General features: G+C 34.4%; 1 protein-coding gene across 2 annotated transcripts in view; it reads right to left on the bottom strand.

Annotated features, from left to right (window-relative positions):
- DLG2 (discs large MAGUK scaffold protein 2) overlaps positions 1 to 25588 on the bottom strand; it is a 1100864-nt gene that overhangs the window by 822598 nt on the left and 252678 nt on the right. Inside the window, exon 1 of one of the 2 annotated variants that reach the window (XM_069469143.1) lies at positions 5517 to 5594. The exons of the other annotated variant lie outside the window; for it this stretch is intronic. Coding sequence (XP_069325244.1) covers positions 5517 to 5594 — 78 coding nt within the window. Of the gene's footprint in view, positions 1 to 5516; positions 5595 to 25588 lie in introns of those variants that run through there. 2 annotated transcript variants of the gene reach the window in all.

The raw sequence follows: 25588 nt of genomic DNA, 5'->3' as shown, positions 1-25588 counted from the left end.
AGTTCTACAGGGTATCTAATCCCAGCCACCTAATGGTGATGTGTTTTCTCTCTAAAAACTAATAGTAATGATCTCACTGGATCTTTATGTTAGCACAATTCTCAGCTCATAGAACAAATTCAATAAATATTAACCACTGTTTTTCTTTAGACATATAAAAATATAGCAAGAATCTGGGAGGCTTCTTAAGCTTTCTCTTCTGCAATCTAAATGGCTCCAGTTAGATTATGTCTTTTAATTCATTTCTTCTATAATGTTCATTTTCATTTTCCCTCCATCATTTACCTTCCTAAATACAGAATAGGACACAATGCCCATTGAGTCTGTTCCCAGCACAGGACAAAATGTATGATATATTTTAGGATTATCTATCTCACTTCCTATGCAAACTATTATTGTTATTTGAAAAGAGATAAAAGTAATTTAATGACAAGTTAATATTTTAAGCAGTTTATTTATATTAACTCATTTTATTCTCAAAATAAATGCATTCTTTCTTTCAGCATTATCCCATACTTTATTGATTTTTCCACATTTTAACATATGTAAAATCAAGATGGATCTTGCAATTAATGATGTGATATAGTTCCATTGGAGATATTTTTCTTTTCCTTAGTAATACATGAAATAATGGTGCATCTTAAAACTGATGACAACCTAGAATCAGTGAAATAGGGTATGAAAGACAACTATGTGCCAGGCATTTTTTTAGACCCTAGAAATATGGTGAACAAAATTGGACAGTCCTTCATTTCAAAGAATCTAACAAGGATTATAAAAAAATGAAGATGATTGCAATAAATGTACAAGTTGCTGTGGGAACTGAAGGAAGACTCATCCTGGGTTTTATAAGGACCAGGAAAAGCTTCCTAGTGATAGTGATGTCACCTAAGTTTAGAGTAGAATTAATGAGGGGTACAGTTAGGCTGTGTCAGCTACTCAGCTGAACAGATTAGGCAAAATCCTAGAAGCTAGAGAGAGCATTGATAATTCAGGGACTTGAAAGTAGTTCAGAATGCTGGATTCAGAGTTCTCATGGAAGAGAAGCAAGGTATAATGGTAGAGAAGAAAGTGGAGGCCATAGTAGCATGGGCTTTGTAGACCATATTAAGGGGTTTGGACATTATGCTGAGGACATTGGGAATATATTAAAACATAGATATTACTTCTATTTGACAGATGAGAAAACTGAGGCCAGAGAAGCCAAGTGACTGCCTTCAGACAGGATAGCAAAGAGCAAGACTAATTTAATCTACTCTCTCTCAATCCTCTCCTTAAACTCAATGCCCTTTGTACTACACCAAGATCATCCAGGACATAATTCTCTGTCCTTGACCATACTTCCAGCAAATGCATTACTAGTTTATCCTTCATTATAGTTTATGTTGAATTTTTTTTTTTTTTTTGGTTTAGATGGGGAGGAAGGTAAAACTATTATGTTGGTTCTTAAAAAATTCTCCATGGTGACTATGGCCTAATGTGAGGATATATGGCTTGGTTACATCACTTATAGGTTATATATCATTACCAAGCTCATCCACAGTTGTGTCTATAAGATGATAAATATTGATATTAGTCTTTCCTAATGCATCATATGTATACTTTTCATGGTACACACTTAAAAAATAAATGAACAAACAAACTTAAAAATTAAACAAAAAACAAATGGAAAAAGCAATAAATTACTGATGGGGGAGGGTGAAGGTTCATAAGTTTACACATTTTAATACTTTTGCATATTATTGTTTTACCAGAAATTGCATTTTCAATTTATCTTAAAGCTTCTTCACCTGGCCTTTTAGAGTAATACAATCTGGAGATTGGCTAAATTAAGCAATTTAAGTTGAAATGTGACAACAGGCATAAAAGTGAGATACTAACTTCTGAATTACACAGGGGAAAAAAAAAAGAGGAAGGAATAATTATTTGAATGAAGGTATTCTATTCCAGCTAGGCAATCTTGATTTCATATTATCACTTTTAAAATAATTTTGTTCACAGAATTTGTTGGTATGAATGGAACTGTCTTTTTAATGAATGAATAACAAAGAGCCTTTTACTTTTGTTTTTTACAAAAATGTCATGTGAATCACCTAACATCTTTGACTCACTTTAAAAAGAGAGCACATCTACAATTGCTAAGTGTTTAGGTCCTTTTTGGTGAAAGACATCTTTGGATTCTATAGGAATAAGTAATGAATACAAATGCCAATGTCTAGGTTATGATTGTATGACAATTACAAGCTATTTAAAAGGAATAATAGACACCAAAACAATAGATTGCTACATTTATCCAACTAGTGAGGACAAAGAGTGTAAAATCTTTAACAGGGCAGACAATTGTCTATTCAAGATAGCTTAGTTATACTCTTATCTGAAATAAGGGGGTTGAGTTACATGATCATTAACTTTGATTCTATAAAGCTCATGACTTGGGAGTTCTAATATATTAATAAAAGAGAGAGACAAGATAAGAAGGAGTGGCTAACCTTATTCAGAGAAGACAGGTTAGGGGAATCCAGGAGAATGATGAGTGAATGGAAGAGAGTGCTAGAAATTCAAGGAATCAGTTTTGGAACACCTTAGGCTGACTTGGGTTCAAATTCCAGAACTGACACTCACTACTGATCCTTGGGCTAGCTACTTTGCTCTCTAGGATTCAAAAATAATAATTTCTACCTAATAGGCTTGCTGTGAGAATTAAATTATAAAGCAGCTGATGTGAACAGGAGCTATCATTAATATCATTATTGTTGTGATCATTATCACGGACACTCCATTATGCTATTGAATTCTATTGACATTAGATGAGGTAAAACAGTAGGCCAGGCAACTAGGAATAAGGCATACTGCATGTTTAGGATGGCATTTAGGCTTGCACATCCCCAATTAGCTTTTCAATTAACCCCAGTCTTGAGGAAAATATTTCCCTGACCATACCTGAATGTTAAAATAGAATGGAAGGGCAATTATGGGTGCAGGTTGTTTTATTAGAGTAGGAGGAAACAAACTACTGCAAAAGAAAAAAAAAAAAGCCAAAATTTACAGAGGGTACTAAAAATCATTGTCCATGATACAGATTTATCCCCCAAATGCTAAAACATGCTCTGAATTTATCCATAGTTCTTTTACAACTAAGTATACTAGTCATTTTCTAAACAAAACACAATGACAATGTTATGTTATACATCTTTCTCCATTTGATGATAAACCATGGCAACATATCATTAGCAGCACTTCACATCCCCCATTGTGTTTGCCACTATAGTCTCTGATGTTATAGGAATACTTTATATGAATTAATTTAGCTTGTGGTATATTTGTTAACTGCTTCTTAGCTAAGGTATATTACCAAACTCTTAAACAAAATATTAATTTATAATAGTTGGTTTAAATAAGACATGTTATAAAATTAGGTACACAGAATAAAAAAAAAAAACTATTTCCATTCACCAAGCATTCACTGAGTGCCTACATTTTTTAAGGTAGCATACTTTTTCATTTATTCCAGGAACTCCGTGAATACAAATTCCATGAAAATAATGAGATGCAATTTTCATGTTGGTTATCATTACCTAGTGTTTAAAATTAACTCCTATCCTTTGTGGCTAGCACAAGGGCATTAGAATTAATTTTTCCTTTGGTCTTTCTCACTGAGAAAGTAAAACTTCAGTTCTGTAATGTTGGTTTCCTGATGTGAATGTATCTTACTTTCTGAGTAAGATGAAGAATTTCAAATCTTCAACCTCACATTTGGTTTATTGTGCTAAGGACTATCCATCAGAGATATGAATGGGAGATGTCAGAGGCTCCTTACTAGCTTCTTCCCACATTGAAGAACCGGAATCCCTTGTTACTTTGTTGGATTAACATCCTTTTAGGTTCTATACACTGAATTTCATAGAGCTGCTATTTCCCACATCCGGGCCAAAGCTTGAATTAAGTGGCATTGGGAGATTCAACTTTTCTTTTTATTCTAATTTAATATAAGGCATTGTGTACCATTGGTTTTCAGAACCATTTGTGGTCCCTGACACTCTTCCCATCCATATAACCTATAATTTTTATAGGAAGAAGGCACTTTTCCAAAACATTTTCTCCAATAAAAGACCTATGTACAATTATCTTTCCTTAAAAATTACTTGAGAAGCAAAATTAAAAAAAAAACATAAAAACCTCAAAAATCCTACTGTTCAATATGTATGGTACTAGTACATGATAGGTATGCAATCTTTTTATCTGTGATATATAAAATAAGGAAGGGACAAATTCTACCCCCTCCCTCTCTTCCAACAAAAGTGCCATTAAATAACAAGATTATCATTCTACAATCCTCTGATCTGGACATTCTAAAACGCTAGAAACCTAAAGTCATAACTCCAACAATATTTTCTCTTTTCACACTACAGGCAATCATATCTTGGCTCATTACTGGATTCTTGTTGATTTTATCAACACTCCCACTCTGAAGGAATGAATGGCAAGTTAAAGTGAAGGCATCTTTGTAGGTGAGAGAAAGGACTATGCCACAGACCAGAAGAGATGGTTCATCTCTGGGTCAATCTCATAAGTATTTAAAGATAGAAAGGAGGCTGAGCTAAAGATTACATCCTCAGAGTAATATGGAAAATCTCAGTTTCACAAGATTTTCTTACCTTTGGAAGTTTCCCCAATACCTATCAAATTGAATACTGATTCCCTAAATATGACAGACAGTTTGGCCAGTCAGTGCCTCAGAATGCACTGGACAAATTAGAGATGTAAGCCATCATCTTCTGTTCTCTCCATGCCTGTAATATGCCTTAGAACTTACAGGCCATTTTAATTTCTTAGAGAAATGCAACTAATGAAGTAAGTCGGCATAGAGATTCTCTGGAAACAACCGGTCGTGCTGAATAAAAGAAATGCAAAGCCAGTCTCTAAAGTGGCCATGACTACCTGATTATTAATATAATTCCTCCTCATTGTAAACACTTTTGAAATGATGGCTTTGTTGATTTAAAAGGATCTCAAACAGCCCTGTGGAATCTGGTCACTGTTATTCAGAGTCCCAAATGTGTGTTCCTAGGACACACACTAGAACACCTGTACTAGAGAAAGGCTCAGGTATTTATGATGCCCACCTCAGAACCAAAGATCACAGTTATAAAAATAATGCAGTATAGCAACAAGTTCAATAGAGAGCTCCCTGAACAAGCAAAAATTGCAGCTGCTCAATTGCTTTCATCCTATGTAATTTAAAGGAGTCTTAAGTGTCTGTGGAGACACTCTTATCAGTTGATGGTTTCACCATATATTTTGAATAGCCAATTATCCTGCTTAACCCTAAATGCCCCTCTCCCAAGTGAGCTAGGCTCTAAGAGTTACCCCTTCTCTAAGTGGCATGGACTACATTCACAGCGAGGGGCAAGTTCTCAGCCCAAGCTAATAAAGACTGCGTCTGTACTCAGACCAACACTCCAGAGCAGGCAGTTGGCAAATCGGAAAGGTAATCTTCAACCCCACTCATTCCATACCTTCTCTGATTTCGCCTTCCTGGCATTGTGCACGAACCTGCGACCCAGCTTCTTAGCATACCAGATAGAGGCAAACATAGCGATGCCAATGGAAGGAATTCACAATGAAGCTGCTGCACAATCAACTTCCCACCTCGGCTCAGAGACGAACGGAATCAGGCTAGAGCTGTCACTTGCAGGCTGTTGCTTTCTCAGTTCCTCTCATGCTGGTTAGCGGAGGGAAAGGGTGGGAGGAGGGAGGGCTTGGGGGAAAAAGGCAGTCCTGTTTGGCCAGTCTGCAGGTATATTTACATCCTGCCAGCAGGAGGTCCGGGTGAGGCAGGCGCTGCCTTTGTAGCCAGCTCACACACATCCAGTTGGCTAAGTATCTGTCTGCAGTTCTTCAGCACGGTCGCCACCAAACTCCATGTGTGTCAGGAGGAAGGGAAGCCGCAGTCAACTCCGGAGGCAGCTCACCTCCCGCTCTGGGCTCCGGCAGTTGCACTCCTCGCTTGGCTTCCCTCTGTCTTGACAGTACGTGCTGGTGGCAGTGGCCGCGTGAAGGCAGAATCCACATACAGCCTCGCAGGTAAATCAGCCAATACAGGAGCTGCCAGGCACGGGGGGAGGCAGGGCCACCGTGGATCTGGCCCTGCAGGCACAAACAGGTGTGTCTGGATCCCAAATTCCACTCAGATTCTCTGAGACGACTATCAGGGCTGTTAGGGTGGCTTATTAGAGTTTAGACTGTCATGTTAGACACTTTTAAGGTAAAGTTAATTTTAAGAGACGAGTGTTTCCTCCAATGAGAGATAATGTTTAAACCCTTTGCCAATCCTACAAGAGGACAAAAAATAAAAGGCTCATGTTGGCAAGGAAAACCTGTCTTCCAGTGATACAAACTCGACTCAATCAAGTAAATATTTTCCAGCCCATCTCAGAGGAGTACCCTATGAGCACTTATGGATCAAAGAATGTCAACACACTTGCAGACACTTGGAAAAGAACTCCTTTCTCTCAACAAAGTAACTTGATTTCTATCCCTCAAAAGGGTTGGGTCTCGAGTCAACCAAAAAAGTATATTGTAAAATATATTGGATAGCCTCATAGACAACTGGAGGTGGAACAAGACAGTGTAGGACAGAACATTGGTAGTTTGAACCCATGTCCATGTTGCTCACTAAAGGTAACCTTTGTGTCTAGCACAGTGCTTAGTGTAATGCATTTAATGTATGTTTATTGAAGGAATGAATAATCTGGTTTCTAACTCTGATTTTGCTTCTAACTTGTTTCTTTGTTCTGCCTGGGCTCAATTTGCCTAATCTGTAAATTAAAAGAATTGGGCGTATAATTTTTAAGATCCCTTCCTGCCTAGGGGTGCATAATTCTGATTGTGGTTATTTTTATGAGTATTGAGTAGAAATCTCTATTGCTCACCAGGGACATAGACTAAGGAGAAATAATTCAGTGTTCTGAAAAGCTAACAGTGGCACCCTTGGGGTAGTCCAGCTCCTTTTACCTCTTTTGGTATGCCTAGCTGCCACCCAGGGTTTGGCTTTGCCATTAGCTATTTCTTTTCCTCTGTGCTTTCACTTCCTACGAGCACTACTATCCTTTAATTTCCTTTTGACACTCTTAGACAACCTCTGTGCAAAGTTCTCCATATTATACCCCATACTCTTTGGAGAAAAAATGCCACAGAAATCCAACAAATAAATACATGATAATTCCTGCTTAGTTTTCAAAGAGCTACTCAGCAGGACCATAGCTTACCCTAATATTGCTGTGATGCTAAAGATATTTATTATTTCTGTGCACAAATTTGTCCAAGTCATGTTGTAGTTAAAAGACTATTCCACTAACAGACTTAAGAATTTAAAAGAATGGGAGAAACAATCCTCTCTAAGTTAATGACTAGAAAATTCTGTTTTTAACATTTTAAGATGGAATCAGAGAACAAAGAAGTGAGACAAAAAATACTGAGCACTGCACTTTCAAACCACTGATACTATTGAGGGAATCAAAGAATGTAAATTTACTCTGATGGGACTGACAGATTGTAAAATAATTTTTGCACTTTCTTCGTAACTTAAGATTTCCTAAATCGCTAAAACTGAGGTTGGGAGAGATCTTTGATGTTTGATCATTTTGTTTATTGGGTTTGCTTTTATTCTGAACCTTTAATGACCTTATTCACATACCTGATCAAAAAGTTTTGTAAACTTTTCCAAGGTGGAATTCTTTAGAAAATAAATCACGCCTACCAGCTAAGATTTAACTTAAAATATAACAATAAGTAATGTTTCTTAAATAGGCAGTCAGAGGTAGAAAAGGCAATGTGGAGTGGGACATTTGTAGTCAGGATCCATTCTTTGTTATGCAAATACTTAGCAAAATGTAGATATTTAAAATATATTTGTTGAGTGTGTCTATGACAAAGTAGGAAAATTCATAAAGTGGGAAAGGCTGCAAGCATCAAGAGAAGAATATCCATACATTAAAGTTGCAAAAGTTGTAAGAAAGATGAGTGTAATGCCAATTGAATGAAGTCATTGCCATATTTATACAATCATCTTCCCTGGGCTATCTGTGGGCAGATGTGCTTGCTGCAAAGAAAGTGGCAGCTGCCTATAGTTAATCCTAATAGTCTCTAACCACTGTTCTGCTCATTGAGGTAAATAAGTTTTGTAGCTGTGTTGTTTAAGTAAAACAAATTTTTCAGACACTTTCCATCTGTATATGGTAAGTACCTGGACAGAACTTTTCCTTTATAATTTCATTTCTAATACTTCTCATATGACAGAAGCCTACCAGTGCAGCTGAGTTTGAGATGCAACATTAATCCTTTTAAGCAGCTTTAGGTTCATGCCTCAACACACACACACTATGTGAGCTTCCTCTGAATTCTCAAGGTAAATGCAATGGTTCAATCAGCCATTAAGTATTATACATTTCTACCTAGGACATGAATTATTTTCTTTTAAAAATCATCTAAATATATCACAGAAAATTTTTAAAAACCAGAGTAAAAATTAAACCCTAGAAATTAATATCTGGCAGCTCGAAAAGCTATTTAGGTTCAGGGTTCAATATAGACCAAAGAAAATACATATTGAGACATAAATATGTTAATGTAAAAATTAATGATCATACAAAGATTTTTATTTGGTTTATTTGCACATTTGACATGCATATTTGATAGCCTTCCAACTAACTTCAAATATTAGTCAATTATTAAATAGCAAGTGTAGAATATATACTAATGGCATTTATGAGTAAAAGAATATAAACATAACATTTAACTTCAATTGAGAGGAATGCCAAGGTGTCGATGTTAGTTACCTCTGTACAGAATGGTAGAAAGGGGAAGATAAAAACTGTTATATTTTGCTCTCTAGATATATGTATCATGTGACTCATCTACATGAGAACATATTCACATTATTACTTCTATGATTAAAAGGCAAGCAATACTTTTCCACAAAATTTTATTGAGTATTTACTACCTGTGAAACATTAGGGACCTCTAAGTGAATGAAATACAATCCCTCCTCTCAAAGAGCCCTATATAGTTGGGGACACAGATATATAAAGAAAGAAATTTCAATGCAGAATGGCATTTTTACAGATGTGAGAAAAATAATCTGGGAGCTCAGGGAAAAAATTACTGGGTTTTTTTTTTTTTTTTTTTGTATGAGATAAACCCAATAATAGTATTAGCTGGAAAAAGTACAATAATGAGTGCCAATGTATATAAAAAGGCAAAGGAATAGCCAAATCTCTCTGCATGTTTTATCTCTGTGGACAACAGGAAAAATAGTCACTATGAATTTATGTGTATATCAAAGTCCATGTGCACAAACTGGCCAAGTTTGTCTCTTTCTGCACCAAAGAGACAACCAGTTATAGACAAGAGTGAAAAAAATGTTTTGAGTCAGTCCCAATAATAAAATCCACTGACTCTAATTACAAATAGGCAAAACCTCTCTTTTTTTTCTAATCTCAAAATCATCAAAACTAATTCTTCAGCATTTGAATACCTCACATATCCTTTCTTTGAAATGTTTAATCATAATATATTTAGGCACCAGAAATGTAAAGAAACTAATATAACACTCACCCATTTACCTACTACCCAGATTTAATAAATGTAATATTTTCCATATTTAATTCAGGTTAATTTTTAAAGAAATAAACTCTCTATAAGATAGTTAAAATATCCCCACCTCACTCCTTCAAATTCATCTCATTTCCTCATCATTATTTTTAGCATCCTAACCCTTCTCTTTGGATTAAATTTCCTTCTAACATATGTACATATTTTAATAGTCTTTCTGCAAAAATCTGTGACGGTTAAACATAATCTTTTCATATGTTTCCTGAACTGTCTACATTCACCTTAGATTTTGGAAATAAATAGAAAGAGATTTCTAGATTGACAATGATTTTTCCTGAGCACTTTGAAGGTATCATCTCACTCTGGCTTCTGGCATCGATTTTTTTGATGCGATGTCTGCTGTCAATCTAATTGTTACATAGTAAGAAATATGTCTTTCTTTCTATGGTTTGTTTAAAAATTTACTTTTGTCTTTGTTCAACTTCATTTTCACTATATTTCCTTTTTAAAATAATTTTGTTTAGAACTCATTATGGTTATGTAATCTGATTAATCATTAAAAAAACCTCTCAGTCATTAACTTTTCTGATATTTCTTCTCTCTGATTCTCATTATTCTCTCCTTCTAAAATTCTGTTATATTTTTTCTGGACCATTTTAATGTGTCCATCCTATTGCATCATATATTCCATATTGTTCTTCTCCTTCCTTCTCTGTGCTGCTTTCAGGATTATATCTTCAGCTCTAATTAATATTTTCTTTTCCTTTTATTTCAAAATATTAAGAGGATTCAAGTGTTTTTATTGTATGGATTAATTGAATAATGCTGAAGCCAGGGCTTTTAGTGTACCAGAGCAGTGTACATGGTACCTGATAGGTACGATTTTATCCCTAGCCCCCTCCCACTCTCCCCACTTCTTAGTTTTCAATGTACCTTACACCATTATATGACTGTGTACATTCATTATTAAGCACCCACTTATGAGTGAGAACATGTGGTGTTTGTTTTACTATTCCTGGGATACTTTGCTTAAAATAATGTTCTCCAGTTCCATCTAAGTTGCTGCAAAAGGCATTATTTCATTCTTTTTTATGGCTGAGTAGTAATCCACAGTGTGTGTGTGGGTACATGTATGTATATATGCACACACACACCACATCTTCTTTATCCACTCATCAATTGATGGACATTTATGCTGATTCCCTATCTTTGCAATTGTGAATTGTGCTGTGTTAAACATTCAAGTGCAGGTGGCTTTTTGATATAATGACTTCTTCTCCTTTGGGTAGATACCCAGTAGTAGGATTGTAGACTGACTATTTTCTAATTTCTGTTGTTATCTTAGGTTATAATCTATTGTTTTTACTTATCTACAGATTGTTTGTTTTTAATTTATATATATATAATTATTTTGAGATATTCTGTGTATGTATACATATATATACTTAAATCCTAGTCTTTTACCCTAGTGTTCTGTTCTTTTATAATTTTTATTCCATTCTCTATCATGCTTTTAATTTAAAAGTACTTATATTGTAGTCTTTATAAAATACATTTATTCCTTAATTTTTATAGAGGTCTAATCCTACTAATTTCACTTATGGTGGGTAGTTCCTGCATCTCATTGTACATTTTTATTTTGAGGTCTTCTTTAGCAAGACTGTAGTTCCTGTGGGAGTTCCAGGGACCTTTAGTTGTGCAACTGTTTCTACAGAATATTTTTGCACATCATTCTGTTAGTTGCCCAGAGAGTTCACTAGTTCAGAAGCAGTTTCACATAAATTTTTTTGTCTTGGAGCTATTCTCCCCACATAAAAGGGTTTAAATTTACTTTTTTATTTTTTTCCTTTTTCACTCATAATAGAAACACTTCCTTGTTGCTTCCCTGAGTTGGTGAATGAAGTTTTTTAGAAACCCTTTCCTTAATTAGAATCCTGTTAAGTTTTTGGTTTTTTGCAGGAGTCTCGGTTTCATTTCTCTTCCTTTGGTGGTCCTAAGGTCAAGTGTCCTGTCCAGCATGGCCATCAAAACCCTACACTCTTACCCCAAGGACCTTTATTTAGTACCATATCCCCCTAGGATATCATAGTCAGTACAGAAACTCGCTGCCCTGGCCATGATTATGAACAAACACAGACAAGTCAAAGTGGAATGCCCCTAAACGCAAAATCAAACTGGAAAATTTAACTGGCCTGCACAGGAGGCTTTAGTGTTTAATAAACACATGTAGTAAAAATACATATTAGATTTATTGTTAAAAGTTTCATATAAGAGTTTCAGGAAAGTCACATAACTAAAATGCTATTCAAAAGTCACCATAACATAATAATCAATTACATAAACTTAACTGTGAGATAGACCACCACCATTTATTTGTGACCTTGGACAAGTTATGCCAACTCTATAAATGTGGGTAATAATGGAAACTATGCCATTGTGTTGAGAATAAGGAGCAAATGAGATAACACATATACATTATTTGGAGTAGTTCCTGGCACACTATGGGTACAATAAAAATATTGCTTTTATTTTTATTCATTCTCTAATCTTCCAGAAAGACAAAAAACACAATAGTCTAGATAGACAAGGTGTGATGATTATCATCAAGAAGCAGAGAATGATTTTTAAAAATTCTCTTTTTATTTGTATTTAATCATCCTCACTGTTAAGAAAGTCTACTTTCTTCTTTCTTCAGTCTTTTCTCCTTTTCTATGCTATTAGTAAAGAACAAAAATTAGTTTTGAAACTCTTATAAAAATTATTAATAAATTTAAAAACTTTCAGTTTCTCTTTCATGTGTCTCTTTCCTGAGCCAAATAAATATTTTCTTGAGGATATTTGAATAGTGGGTTTATTTTCTGAGTGTATGCTCAGAGCATCTCTTCATTTTACAGATCTCTCATGAGAAGAACAACTCAAAGGGATCCCAAACTTACATAGTAGTTCTGAATTAACATGCTGTGATTTGTCCATGTTCTTAAAATTAAATTTTGCTACAACTGAAGACATAAAATAATATGGCAATGACTATCAAAAGGAATATAGAGCTGAGTCAGTGAGCAAAGTAGAAGAATATTAAGCCAGCAGCCAGTAAAGAATGGGTGTCTCATGGAACATACGATAACTGTGACTTGTGTGTACAAACGACAATGAAATGAACAAGTCCATAGTTTTTTGAAACAGCTACAGGCCCTAAAGGTGAGTAGTTGAATAAGTAACTGAGAATGCAATTCAACTTCTTCAAATTTAAATGTCTTCCCAAAGCATACAACAAATGCAGACATTCAAATACTACTCATTTACCCTAAGCCATTTAAACTGGGAACTTCCTAAGAATTAGAATTCAGTTAGGCAGTCTAATATTTTTGCTATCTCAACAACAAAATAAATTATTTCCATAATTCATAGAGGTAGGTGCCAGTTTGGGAAGCAATATTCTTAAGTTTTAATTTCATTTCTACCAGTTGTCATATCTGTGGGTATTGAATTACATAATCAATTTCTAAATTCCTCTTGAGCTCAAATAATTGATTAGTTTATCACATTTATGACCTAAGAATTAATCTGTATAACAATTATCTCCCAAATCCAGTGGGCATTTTTGATGAAGTTTAGCCTTGCTATATCATCCCTTTGGGTTTTCACAAAATTATTTTCTGTTTCCATGACATAATCTATGTACCTGTATCTTTGCACAAGCTATTTCTGCTATCTGTAGTCTTACCACTCCACCTCACTTCCTGTTCCCTGTCATTCTACATGTGACACATTTTTTGAGACTTGGTTTAAGAATTCTCTATGAAACCTTTCATGACAACCTCTAGGCAGAGGTTCTATGTCCCCTATTGCACTTTGTATATAACTCAGATTTAGTTCTTATTATATTACTTTTATCTGTGATTACTTTGAACTTATGTTTACCCCTAAATGCCTATGAACCATTCAAAAAAAGTACCATACCTTATTTAATTTTTGTATCCTCAGAGATCTATATAGTCTTTTGCACATGGTACTTAATAAATATTTTTGAATGTTTTAATAGTTATTTGCTGAATTAATGAACAAATGAATGAGCATATTACTTGAATTAAACAGCTTCATACTCTTGGAAGACAAAAGAAGACAGTATGTAGGTGTATACTAAGCATTTATTATTACTCTTTACTTGTATTTTTACACCTCATACTCATCTTCACACTATAAAAGATAAATCAAGTCAATGTAACAAGAGTGCTTCAAAAAACACCATTTCTAAAGGTAAGTCACTGACACTTGTTGACAGCCTACAAGCTGTCAAATTTTTCACTTTGTAACTCTTCTCCTTCTATAAGTACAGGTGATCTTTTGCAAAATTGAATAAATACAACTAATTCATACATAAATAATAAACCTCATTTTTATTTCCTTAAAAACAATATCCACTAATGAAAACACACAAACCATTCCACTTTCCATTCTGCCGCCTACATAAATCAGAAACAGCAGCTGCTAAAAGCTTCAATGCAAATGTCAATTGCAGATAGTGTTACTGAAAATATTCCTGATATTAATTGCAACCCCTCTCCAGTTTAAAGAATATATATAGTTTAAAAAATGTATAATAGCATCATCATGTTGTATTCTTCATGGCTTACTAGAAAGAAAAGGGAAGGGGGTTGATTTGTTAGTTATATTCTATATGTTAGTTATTTTATGTTAAGATCTTTATATGAAGTCAAAATATATTTCCCTTAAGATGCATAAAGTATCTTGACCACTAAAACACTTAGAAAATAGATCAGAACAAGAATTACATATTTTCCAGAATAAATAGCATGAGCAAAAGCAAAAAAAGTTAGAAAACAGATGTGTTTGAGGAATCGTGAGGAATTAGGCAGAAAAGGGTATAGCCATACTGTAATTAGACAATGACAATAAATGTTTAATCATGACAAATATGGTCAGAGTTAGAGATTAGGGAGAATGATAGAGGTTGGTAGAGATAATAAGGGTCTTAATTAGTGTAATGGTGGTAGAAATAAACGCAAGGAGCAATATAAGAAACATTGTTTCTTGACATCCTAGACTAGGTTCAGATTCCTGAATCACTCCCTTAGTACAATATACACTTTTCCACAAAATTTCTCATGTTGACAATCATCTACTTCATATATGTCTTTTCCTTGCTTTCCTTGTGGGGCATTCCGTGAAAGCAGGTATCAATGCCTGTCTTTTTACCATGGTATCCTCTGTGCCTAATGAAATGCCTGGTGCATAATAAGTGCTTCAAAAAAGATTTATTTAATTCATGAATGAAACAAGAAATAATTGAGGAGATAGAATCTGTAAAATTTCACCAGTGCTGTATAGGTTGAGAACAAAGTGTCAAAAGCAGCTAAAGATTTGAGCCCAGGGACTTCAAGATACCTGTAAGACAAAGGAAGAATTTGCTTTAGAGTGTCTCCTTCTTTTACCATAGTTTCTATTTCTTTCCTTGTCTCTTCAATCATTTTAAGTTCTTATTTTTATAGCCTCTTTCTGAAACTCTGATTAAATTAATTTCTTAGAAATTTAATTCTCTCAGTTGTTATATCTGCTGATTGTTCCTTATGCTCAATAGTTTCCATGTGAGGCTTCTAGATTTTCTTTGTACTCTTCTAAAGCAGATAATTGTTTTTGCTTTTGAGATGGGGAAATGTTGGTGCCAATTATTTGATATTTTCTAATTCTGTTTTCTCTAGAGGGTTTAACCTGTGCCTTGGGAGATTTCCACATTCATATGGAAAATGAAAGTGCATGGTTTATTACTTTTACGTATATTCATATTATAATTCCCCTGGAAAAGTCAAGATTATATAAACCTAATAAATAATGTGATGAAATAATCCCTGCTCCACCCATTCATTTATTCCACAAATATTTATTTGAGTGTTACTATGCATCAGCTTCTTTCTAAACAATGGGGACATAACAATGAACTAAATGAACAACAATCCCTACCTCATGGTGCTTACACTTTAGAGAAGAAATAGTACAAAAGACAAATAGAAAAATATACTCTATTAAATAGTGACACATGTTAAGAAGAAAAATAAAACAGAAATAAAATAAAAGGTCTTGGGAATAGTTAAAATTTTCGATAGGTTGATTATGGTAAATCACACTGAAAAAGTAACTTGAGTAAAGATCTAAAGGAAATGACAGTAAGCTATACAGATACCTGGGGAAAGAATATTCTATGTGAAAGCCTTAAGAACGGGCTGTGGCTAGTTGTTTGAAGATTATAAGGAGGCCAATGTAGCTGACGCAGAATGAGGAACAAGATGGTACAAAATAAGGTCAGAAAGGTAGAGAGGTGGGTAAAGGAAGGAATATGGAAAGCAGATCTTGTGAGTCTCATAAGCTATTGTGGGCACTTTGGCTTTTGCTATAAATGAGATGGGAAGCAATTTCAGAGTAATAACATGATATGACTAATGTTTTAATAGGATTACTCTTGCTGTTATTTTGAAAATTTTGACTGTAAGAGGGTCAAGGCTGGGAGCAGGGAGAACAGTTAATAACTGTTGCAATTATCAAGTTCAAAGGGAATGGTAACTTGGATAAAACTTATTCACATGGAAATAAAAAAAAAAAAAGCAGTGGTTGGGTTCTGGGCACATTTTGAAGATAAACCCAATAGATTGTACTGGTATGTTGAATGGGATCTATAAGAAAAAAAGATGTGGCACAGATGACTCCAAACATTTGACATGAGAAACTAGAGAGCTGAACTCACCATTGGCTGAAATGATGAGAGCAGGTTTTGTAAGAAAAATAAGCTAGGTTCTGACAGCCAGGGCCAGAGGTAGGTACATTCCTGTAGTCTCAGCTACTTGGGAGGCTTAGCTGGGATGATCACTTCAGCCTAGGAGTTTGAGCACAACCTAGGCAAAGAGATAGGCCACATCTCCAAAAAACATAAAATAAAAAATACAGTATTTGTAGCATGCATGAAGGAAGGCTGATTTTTCCTACAGGCAGTTGTGCAGGGCTGACTGTGGGGCTTGAGTGTGCTCACATTTTTGTATACTGAGGGCCCTGAAACCAATTCCCCAAGTATACCGAGGGATGACGGTATTTTTAATTTTAAATTGATATTTAACCACAGAAATAGTAAACATTGAAGTCTTGAAAAAAAAATTCCTGTATGAGCACACCCACGCAGTTCACACCTGCCTTATTCAAGGGTCAAATGTAACTGAAGTTAGAAAACTAAGTTCCCAAATTGAAATTTTTTTTCATAGCTATTTTAGAATGGAAAATACAAAACGGACAGTAGCAATTAATAATGGGTAACCCTTATATAAAACATTTACCAGTGCAAGGCATTGTTTTGAGGCCGAAAGAGTGTTGGTTGCTCTAACCATGAGATCTTGACCCTAATTATACTAGTTTTCTTGATAAAGAAACTGAAGCAAGGAGAATTTAAGAAAATAAAAATCATATTATGCAATAAAAAGATAAAATAAAATAAATAAAATTTATAAAAATTAATTACAACTGGATGATAAACTTGGGGAAATGCATTTTTAAAAACAGCAAAAAGAAAAGATAAATATTTAAGATGATAGGTATCTTGATTACCCTGATTTAATATGTGAATGTATCAATTTACCAAATATATCTTGATAATATATAAATCTATTATATATCAATAAAAATAATAAATTAAAAAGTTTTAAAAGATTCTGGATATGTTGACTTGGAGATATCTTTTAGACATCTGAGTGAAGATATCAAGTAAGCTGCTGGATAAACAAGTCTAGAGTCTGGAAGAAGATATTGGCATCTACACAGTATTTAAAACCTTGATCATTGATGAACGAAGAGAATGAGCTCAAAGACTAAGTCCTTGAGCATCTCAACATTTACAATTATCTATTTAATATATGGTTTCCTTACTGAACTGTGAATTCTGTGAAAGTTATAAACAAAGTAAAAGAAGGACAAGAAATTGGAGGATGTATGCAATGGAAATGGTTATAATCAATTTTCATAGAGTTTAAGCTGGGTAAGGCTGGAAGACAGGTGAAAACCAGAGAAAAGATGATAAGATCAATGTATTTATACGATCAGGTAGGGCTCAAAAGTTTGTTGGAGTCAAGGTGCATACAAGTATTTGAGGCTTATATTGTGAAGACGGTGCTTTATGTGGTTAAGATGCTTATCAAATCTAACATTTATCAAGTTTTTAATAGGAGTAAAATACTTAACTACTTACCTTATTTAATCTTGAAAGAATTTTATTTGGTAGCTCCTATTTTTGCCCCCAGTCTACACATAAGTAGACTCACAGAAATTAAGTACCTTACTGGAGGTCATTCAACTAACGATGGCACAGTCTGAGTGCAAGCTGAAGTCTGATTCAGAATCTCTGCTCCTAACCACAAGTGGGAGCAGGATGCTTGTCAAATGGTATGCCCTTTTCTTCTGGGGCAGGGCATGCCCTGTGAACATGCTAGCTATGTTGAGGATCAAAAACCTGCTCTTCTTATTCTCTGTGTTCATTTTCCTTGTTGTTTTCCTTGGTATTTGGTGAAGTCTTTGTGAAGTTCCATTCTATCTCAGAGGAGTTGAAGAGAGTCAAAGAAAGGTTTTATTCATGGCCGGGCGCGGTGGCTCACGCCTGTAATCCTAGCACTCTGGGAGGCCGAGGTGGGCGGATCGTTTGAGCTCAGGAGTTCGAGACCAGCCTGAGCAAGAGCGAGACCCCATCTCTACTAAAAATAGAAAGAAATTATATGGACAGCTAAAAATATATATAGAAAAAGTTAGCCGGGCATGGTGGCGCATGCCTGTAGTCCCAGCTACTCGGGAGGCTGAGACAGGAGGATCCTTTGAGCTCAGGAGTTTGAGGTTGCTGTGAGCTAGGCTGACGCCACGGCACTCACTCTAGCCTGGGCAACAGAGTGAGACTCTGTCTCAAAAAAAAAAAAAAAAAAAAAAGAAAGGTTTTATTCATGATAGGCTAGATCTTATAAGAAGGCAGTTCTACCCTGGCTTGCTCAAGGGAAAAATAATTCAGGGGGACTTAGTTAGACCACTTTTATCCACTGCCCCATCTGTATAGTCTCATAAAAATACTACTAAAGTAATCAGCTAATTAGTGGTAAGAATTCCAGAGCTGAAGCTCCAGAGGAAGATGATGAGACACATAGGAAGGAGGAAAAAGGCACAACTTTGAGAGCCATCTTCATGGAAGGGATGGTTGTCCACCTAGAAGACATAGATATATTCTTACTACCCACTAAACTCAAGAAAATATTCAGTCTGTGAGATAAAAAAAATGTAAATGTAGAAGGGAATAATCCCTTTGGGAATGTAAAAGAGTGCAACCATTTGAAAACGTTTGGCAGTTTCTTAAAAAGTTAAACATATACCTAAAATATGACTCAGCAAGTCCACTCCTAGGCATTTACCCAAGGAAAATGAAAGCATATATTCATTCAAAGATGATACGCAAATTTCATAACAACTTTATTTGTAATAGCCCTAAACTGGAAAGAAACCAAATGTCCATCAACAGAGGAATAAACAAATTGTGTTACATTAATAAAATGAATACTACTCGGCAATAAAAAGAAATGAACTATTGATATAAGCAAAAGCATGGATGAATCTCCAAATAAACAGGCTGAGTAAAATAAGCCAAACAGAAAAAAGGCACATATTTTATAATCCCACTTATATAAAATGCTCGAAAATGTAAATAAATCTATAATGACAGAAAGTTGACTAGTGTTGAACAGGGTGAGAAAAGGGAGAGTTTATAAAAGAGCACAAGGAAACTTTAAGGAATGATGGATATATTCATTATCTTGATTGTGGTGATGGTTTTACAGGTGCAGATATACATCAAAATCTACCAAATTATACAATTTAAATATGTGCAATTGTATGTCAATTATACCTCAATAAAGCTGTTAAAACACAAATATAAGAATACTTAGCATCTAAAACTTGAATACATTTGATATTCTTAAAGGGAAAGATTGAAAAAGACAAAATGACTTCATTTAAAAAAGGAAAGAAATATAAAATATTGAAGAAAAGAAGCACAAACTAGGACAGTTTAGCAAAATTCCTATTTCCTTTTTTTATATCTCACCTCTATTCTTCTCTTATCTATCACCTACAACAATTTTCCTAATGAAATTTCACACCTGTCCATTTCTGACACCATTTAACATTTAGTAATAGTGCAAGTATTAACAATGTATTTTGGGTATATGTTTCTGTCTGGCCTACATAGCAAATACATCAATAAAGAATTTTTTAAAAGTTCAGTTATATTTTTCTTTTTCATTTTATTTCATTTGGTTTTGGTGAAGAAAGAGACCTAACCATGGTACTTAATTATTATTTTAGAGATTGATTTTCTACTCTATTTTCTGCTGCTTGCTTAGGAAACAAACTTTTCAAAGTCTATGAACTATTAATATCAGCAATCTTTGGCAAGCAAACTATGCTAAGAGATCTTGAGAATGCTTTATGTTCCCTTTCTTTGCTCAAATGCAAGAAGCTTGGAAATTAGAGGGTTTTCTTTTCCTACTTAGAAAAAGAAAGAAAGAAAATATCACTAAGGAACATGTATGTAACAATACATACTAGAAGTATTATCACAATAATTCACTGAGCATTTAAGAGGGCATAGTCCTATTCAAAAATATATTCAAGGGCCTAATAGCAAATCTAAATTAGTACTCCACATCCAGGAAAATTTGAGAATTCAACTGCATCATGCAGGAAAGTCTTCTCTGATGGAGAAGGGCTGCTTCAGATTCAGGAATGTTGGCCAAAATGATCAATTTGTTTCCTGTAGGCACAGCTCAAATTACATTCTTGACTCCTCAACACTGAGCTCATTCCAGCACATCCATTAAGGGAACTTGGCTCATACTGAGGTTGTCTGTAAGACCTAATGTCTATGAGAATGAAAATAAGTTTCACCACAGGGGTATGGAACACTGGGTTCTGAGCAAGAAGGCCTGCATGTAGCTTTGTGTGAAAAGCCTGGTGACCAATCCAATGCCAAATATATCCAGGCATTTTGATAGGGCAACTCAAACTCCCTCAGCTCATTTACTGAAGCTCCATGGACCACATTTTTAATACATTTATTTCAAAACATGAATAAGTAGCTATTCACCAGAAACTAGAATCCATGGCAAGTAGCTATTTGGCCCAGATCTATGGTAGAAGACATAATGATGGAAAAATCCCCTAGTTTCCACACTAAAGAGATTTGTGGTGCTTTTTCTAGCAATGTTCTAAGAGCCTATCTCATATAATTCCCATAATAATGATAAATTCATTGTTCATTATTTGATATGTGCAAAGCATTGTGCTGAGTGCTTTACACAAAGTTCATAGCTCACCACAACTTTATGAAGTCAGGAACTAAACTTTACCCTTATAGTACAGACCTTCTAACAGCATTGCTCCTGCGCTTTATGTATACCACGGGCACTCCCTCCTCGGGTCTCATGCTTTGCTCTTGTCTCTGCCTGAAATTCTCTTTCCCAAATATCCACATGGTCACTCCTTCACCTCTTTCATGTCTATACTAAAGTGACACTTTTTCAATGAATCTTTTCTTTTCACTGTGCTCTTTTTTATTTTTAAATATTGACCTTATCAGCACCTAACATCTCATTTCACTTATTTATTTTATTTCTTTTCTTCTCACTCTCACTAGAATGAAGTTCCATGAAGGAAGGGATTTTAGCCATATTTATTCATTAGCTAGAAGGATGCCTGGCACATTGTAGGTGCTCAGCAAATATCTGAAAGTGGTAAGGGGAAGTGATGTGGCTTTGCCTAACAACCACTTGTTACAAGTTAGTATTTTTAAAAAAGAGCAAAAACAGCATCTTAAACTAAATCCTTGATCTTAGTTTGAGGATAACCCAGAATTGTGCTAACAAGCCATGTTCAGATCATTTTATCCAAACTTCCTCTGCATAACATCAGATTAAACAACTTAAGTGGGCAATGATTCTCAGTTTATTAGCAGGCATTAGGTGCAAAAATGTGTCACACACTAGGCTGAAGCTTCTTCCAATCTTGTCAAGAAGAGAAAACATCTTTGCAATTGTGAATTGTGCTACTATAAACATTCGGGTGCAGGTGTATTTTTTATAGAATAACTTTTGTTCTTCTGGGTAGATGCCCATCAATTCATGAATGGATTAGCAAAATGTGGTATATGTATACCATGGAATATTACTCAGCTATTAGAAATAATGGCGATATGGCATCTCTTTGGTTCTCCTGGAGAGAGTTGGAACCCATTCTATTAAGTGAAGTATCCCAAGAATGGAAAAATAAGCAACACATGTACTCACCAGCAAACTGGTTTCCCTGAGTGCACATTTGGGAATAACACCAATTGGGTATCCGACAGAGGTGGGGGGTGGGGGGAAGGGATGGATGTATACCTACTTGATGAGTGCGATGCGCACTGCCTGGGGAATGGTCACACTTGAAGTTCTGACTGGGGGAGGATGGGGGTGGGGGGAGGGGATGGGTGCACACCTACATGATGAGTGCGATGTGCACTGTCTAGGGAATGGACACACTTGAAGCTCAGACTCGGGGGGATGGGGAGGCATGGGCAATGTATATAACCTGAACTTTTGTAGCCCCATAATGAGCTGAAAAAATATATATATATAAAAAAAAGAGAGAGAAAACATATAACCTGAAACAATTAGAAGACAATATATCAAACAGTTAATTTCTCATTTACTCATTCATTTAAGTAGTAAAATATTACCTCCACGTGTAAGGCATTCTGGGTTAGGTGTGGGTATAGAAATGAATACAATATAGTTCCTGACTTCAAGGAGTTTACAGTCTGGTAGAAGATGTAGAATATACTACAAAAAAAAAATTTGCTTAATAGACTAAAAACTTGATAAATGGAATAAAACGTGCTAAAATTGAGTAAAAAGATAAAATGCTTTGAGAGTCCATAGAGGGAGAAATTACAAAGAGGGCATATCATAAAGTGCTAAACCAAATATAATCAAACGCCAAACTGTATGGCAAAGAAAATAAAATGTTATTGCCTATTACTCATACAATTGAAATACACCAGGGATTTTAGTAAGCTTTCATGCAGAAAATAACATACACCAAGACTCATATTTCTCTTAGTTCCCTGCGAAAGGGCAATGAACATTAAACAGTGTACAACCCTGAGTGATGTTTCCAGCTCTACCTGAGAGAAATTTCATAACCTAAGCTTTGTCCCCACTCTCAAGATTTTCAAACTGAAGAGAAAGTCTAATATTAATTTTCCAAAGGTCAAATTTATGATTAAATTCATGCAAAATTGATTAAATACAGCAAATATCATAAATGCAAGTTGTTAAATTACATGTAAAGTGTTATCTTCCAGATAATGGAGAGATAAATAGAATGTAATCTATATTTCAATATGTCTTATTTTTTTCTAATTATACAAGTGCTGCTAATTATTGTAGAAAATCTGAACATACACAACATAAGTATAAAATTTGCTTGCAATCATATCTATCTAAATCATAGTAAATTTGTATATTTCCTTCTGTACACATGTACAGATATAGATGTAGATATAAATATGAAAACTGGTAGAGCTATTTATTATAATTTTCATAATGTTTTATCCATTATTGTGAGAAATTGTACTACCATTCAATATGCTTCAAAGACATTATTTCTCTTGGCTGAATGATATTACATGTAATGAATGTGCCAACTATTATTAAAGATACTGTGACAAAATAAGTATAAAAATGTATATTTGCTTTCTTATGATTCCTAGAATAAAAATTAGTGATTCAAATGATGCAAACATTTTTGAGACTTCTATCAAGTATTGCCAAATTGCATTCCAGATTGATGTAAGTCTTGTCCTGCAGTATGCTGAAGTGGGCATCTTCCCCTAACTCTTGTTACCTGGAATATTGCCATATTCTTTTCCTAATTTTTGCCAAGTTGATATCCTAAATCAGTACCCATCGATATTTTTATTTATATTGCTTTAACTATTGATTTAGAATATTTTATGAATTCATTTGTATTTATTTTAATTTTTGTGACTTGTTTGGAATGTTGGTGATTTTAATATTGACTTGTAACAGCTCTTTAGAGTTTAAGTATGGTAATTTTGTAATACTTGTGGTTTTTCAAATTTTTATATTTTAAACATAGTATTTTAAAGTTCTTATTAGTCAAATATATTTTTCTTTGTGAATTTTTCTATTGCATTTATGATTAAAATGCCCTTCAAAACTAAGATCAGTTAAGTATGGACTTTTCACAGTTTTATTTTCACATTAGTTTGTCAATACATCTGTAATTGAGTTGGTGTTTGATAGTAAAAATCATTGGTAATGTTTATTGAGTGAAGACTGGTCAAACAATATACTAAATTCTCTGTATGAATTATCTTCTATTAATCCTTAAAAACATTTTATGAGGTTATAACTATTACTGCCCCTATTTTACAAGTGAGGAAACTCAGAGAGATTGAGTTACTTATCTACGGTTATATAAGGAACAAATGATGGAGTTGGGGTTTGAACTCCAGCAGGCCCTAGAGCCTGATCTCTTAACTACTCTTTTTATACTAAAGAGAGAGGCTCTAACTTGATTTCTCAGAAAATTGTCAATTTTCTGAACACTATATTTTGAATAATCTTCAGTTTCCTCTTTGATTTGTGTTGCTTCCTTCATCATATATGACATTACCATGTATACTAAGTTCTATTTCGCAGTTAGCCATTCTATTGTATTGATCTGTCAGGCAATTCTTATACCAGCAGTGTAACATTTTAATTGTTGCAGCTTTGTAATGCTCATTAATATATAATAGGGCTACTAGTCCTATCATTGTTATACCTTTTGACAAATAACATTGCTCTTCTCACCCATTTATTATCCCAAGCACACATTATAATTGTTTCATTAGTCCAAATAATATATTTGGCCATCAATGAATTATATTAAATACTAAAAAATTATTTTTTTCAATTTTACATTTCATATGTAGGAGTATAGATTATTTTGCCATTTATTTAAATAACATTTGACATGACTCAGTAAGATTTTATAATTTTTATAATTTTATAATTTTTTAATTTATCTGTGTATATCCTGCACAGATACATTAGAGTTATTTCTAAGTAGTCTGTGTTTCTTGCTGCTGTTATAAATGGAATATTTAAAATTATATTCCATGTTTTATAGTAGTAGATTTCAAATTAAACCGTCTTTGCCTTCTGGGGATTAAACCTACTTATGCTTAACAGATGATTCTTCAATTGACTATTAGGTTTTATAGGATGCATTTTATTTAGGATCTGCTCATCTTTATTTATTGAGAGTAGGTCATAATATTATTTTTTTGTGCTTGTCATTTTTGACATATGGGTAAAAATAGCTTCATAAAATGAGCAAATGAACAAATGACCAATCGTACCTGGAGCATTCCAAGAATGAAGACCTAAAAAAAATTATACTACACACTCCAGCCTGAGCAAGAGCGAGACCCTGTCTCTACTAAAAATAAAAAGAAATTATCTGGCCAAAAAAAAAATATATAGAAAAAAATTAGCTGGGCATGGTGGCGCATGCTTGTAGTCCCAGGTATTCGGAAGGCTGAGGCAGTAGGATTGCTTAAGCCCAGGAGTTTGAGGTTGCTGTGAGCAAGGCTGATGCCACGGCACTCACTCTAGCCTGGGCAACAAAGCGAGAGACTCTGTCTCAAAAAAAAATTATACTACACACAGAATTAGCTCAGGTATCATATAGCTCTCTCATACTCAAATTAATTGTCTTGGGGGGGTGCCCTGTACTTTAGTTTTTCTATTAGAAAAATTATCATTATATTCAGTTGATAAATACATTCACGAATTATATCTTTTTTAACAATCTTTTATTATAGTAAACATTAATAAATGAT

Source organism: Eulemur rufifrons, chromosome 6 (genome assembly GCF_041146395.1).
Source record: "Eulemur rufifrons isolate Redbay chromosome 6, OSU_ERuf_1, whole genome shotgun sequence".
In the NCBI taxonomy this organism is placed as follows: domain Eukaryota; kingdom Metazoa; phylum Chordata; class Mammalia; order Primates; family Lemuridae; genus Eulemur; species Eulemur rufifrons.
Note: the sequence above shows the minus strand (reverse complement) of the source record. Positions and strands in the feature narration are given on the sequence as shown.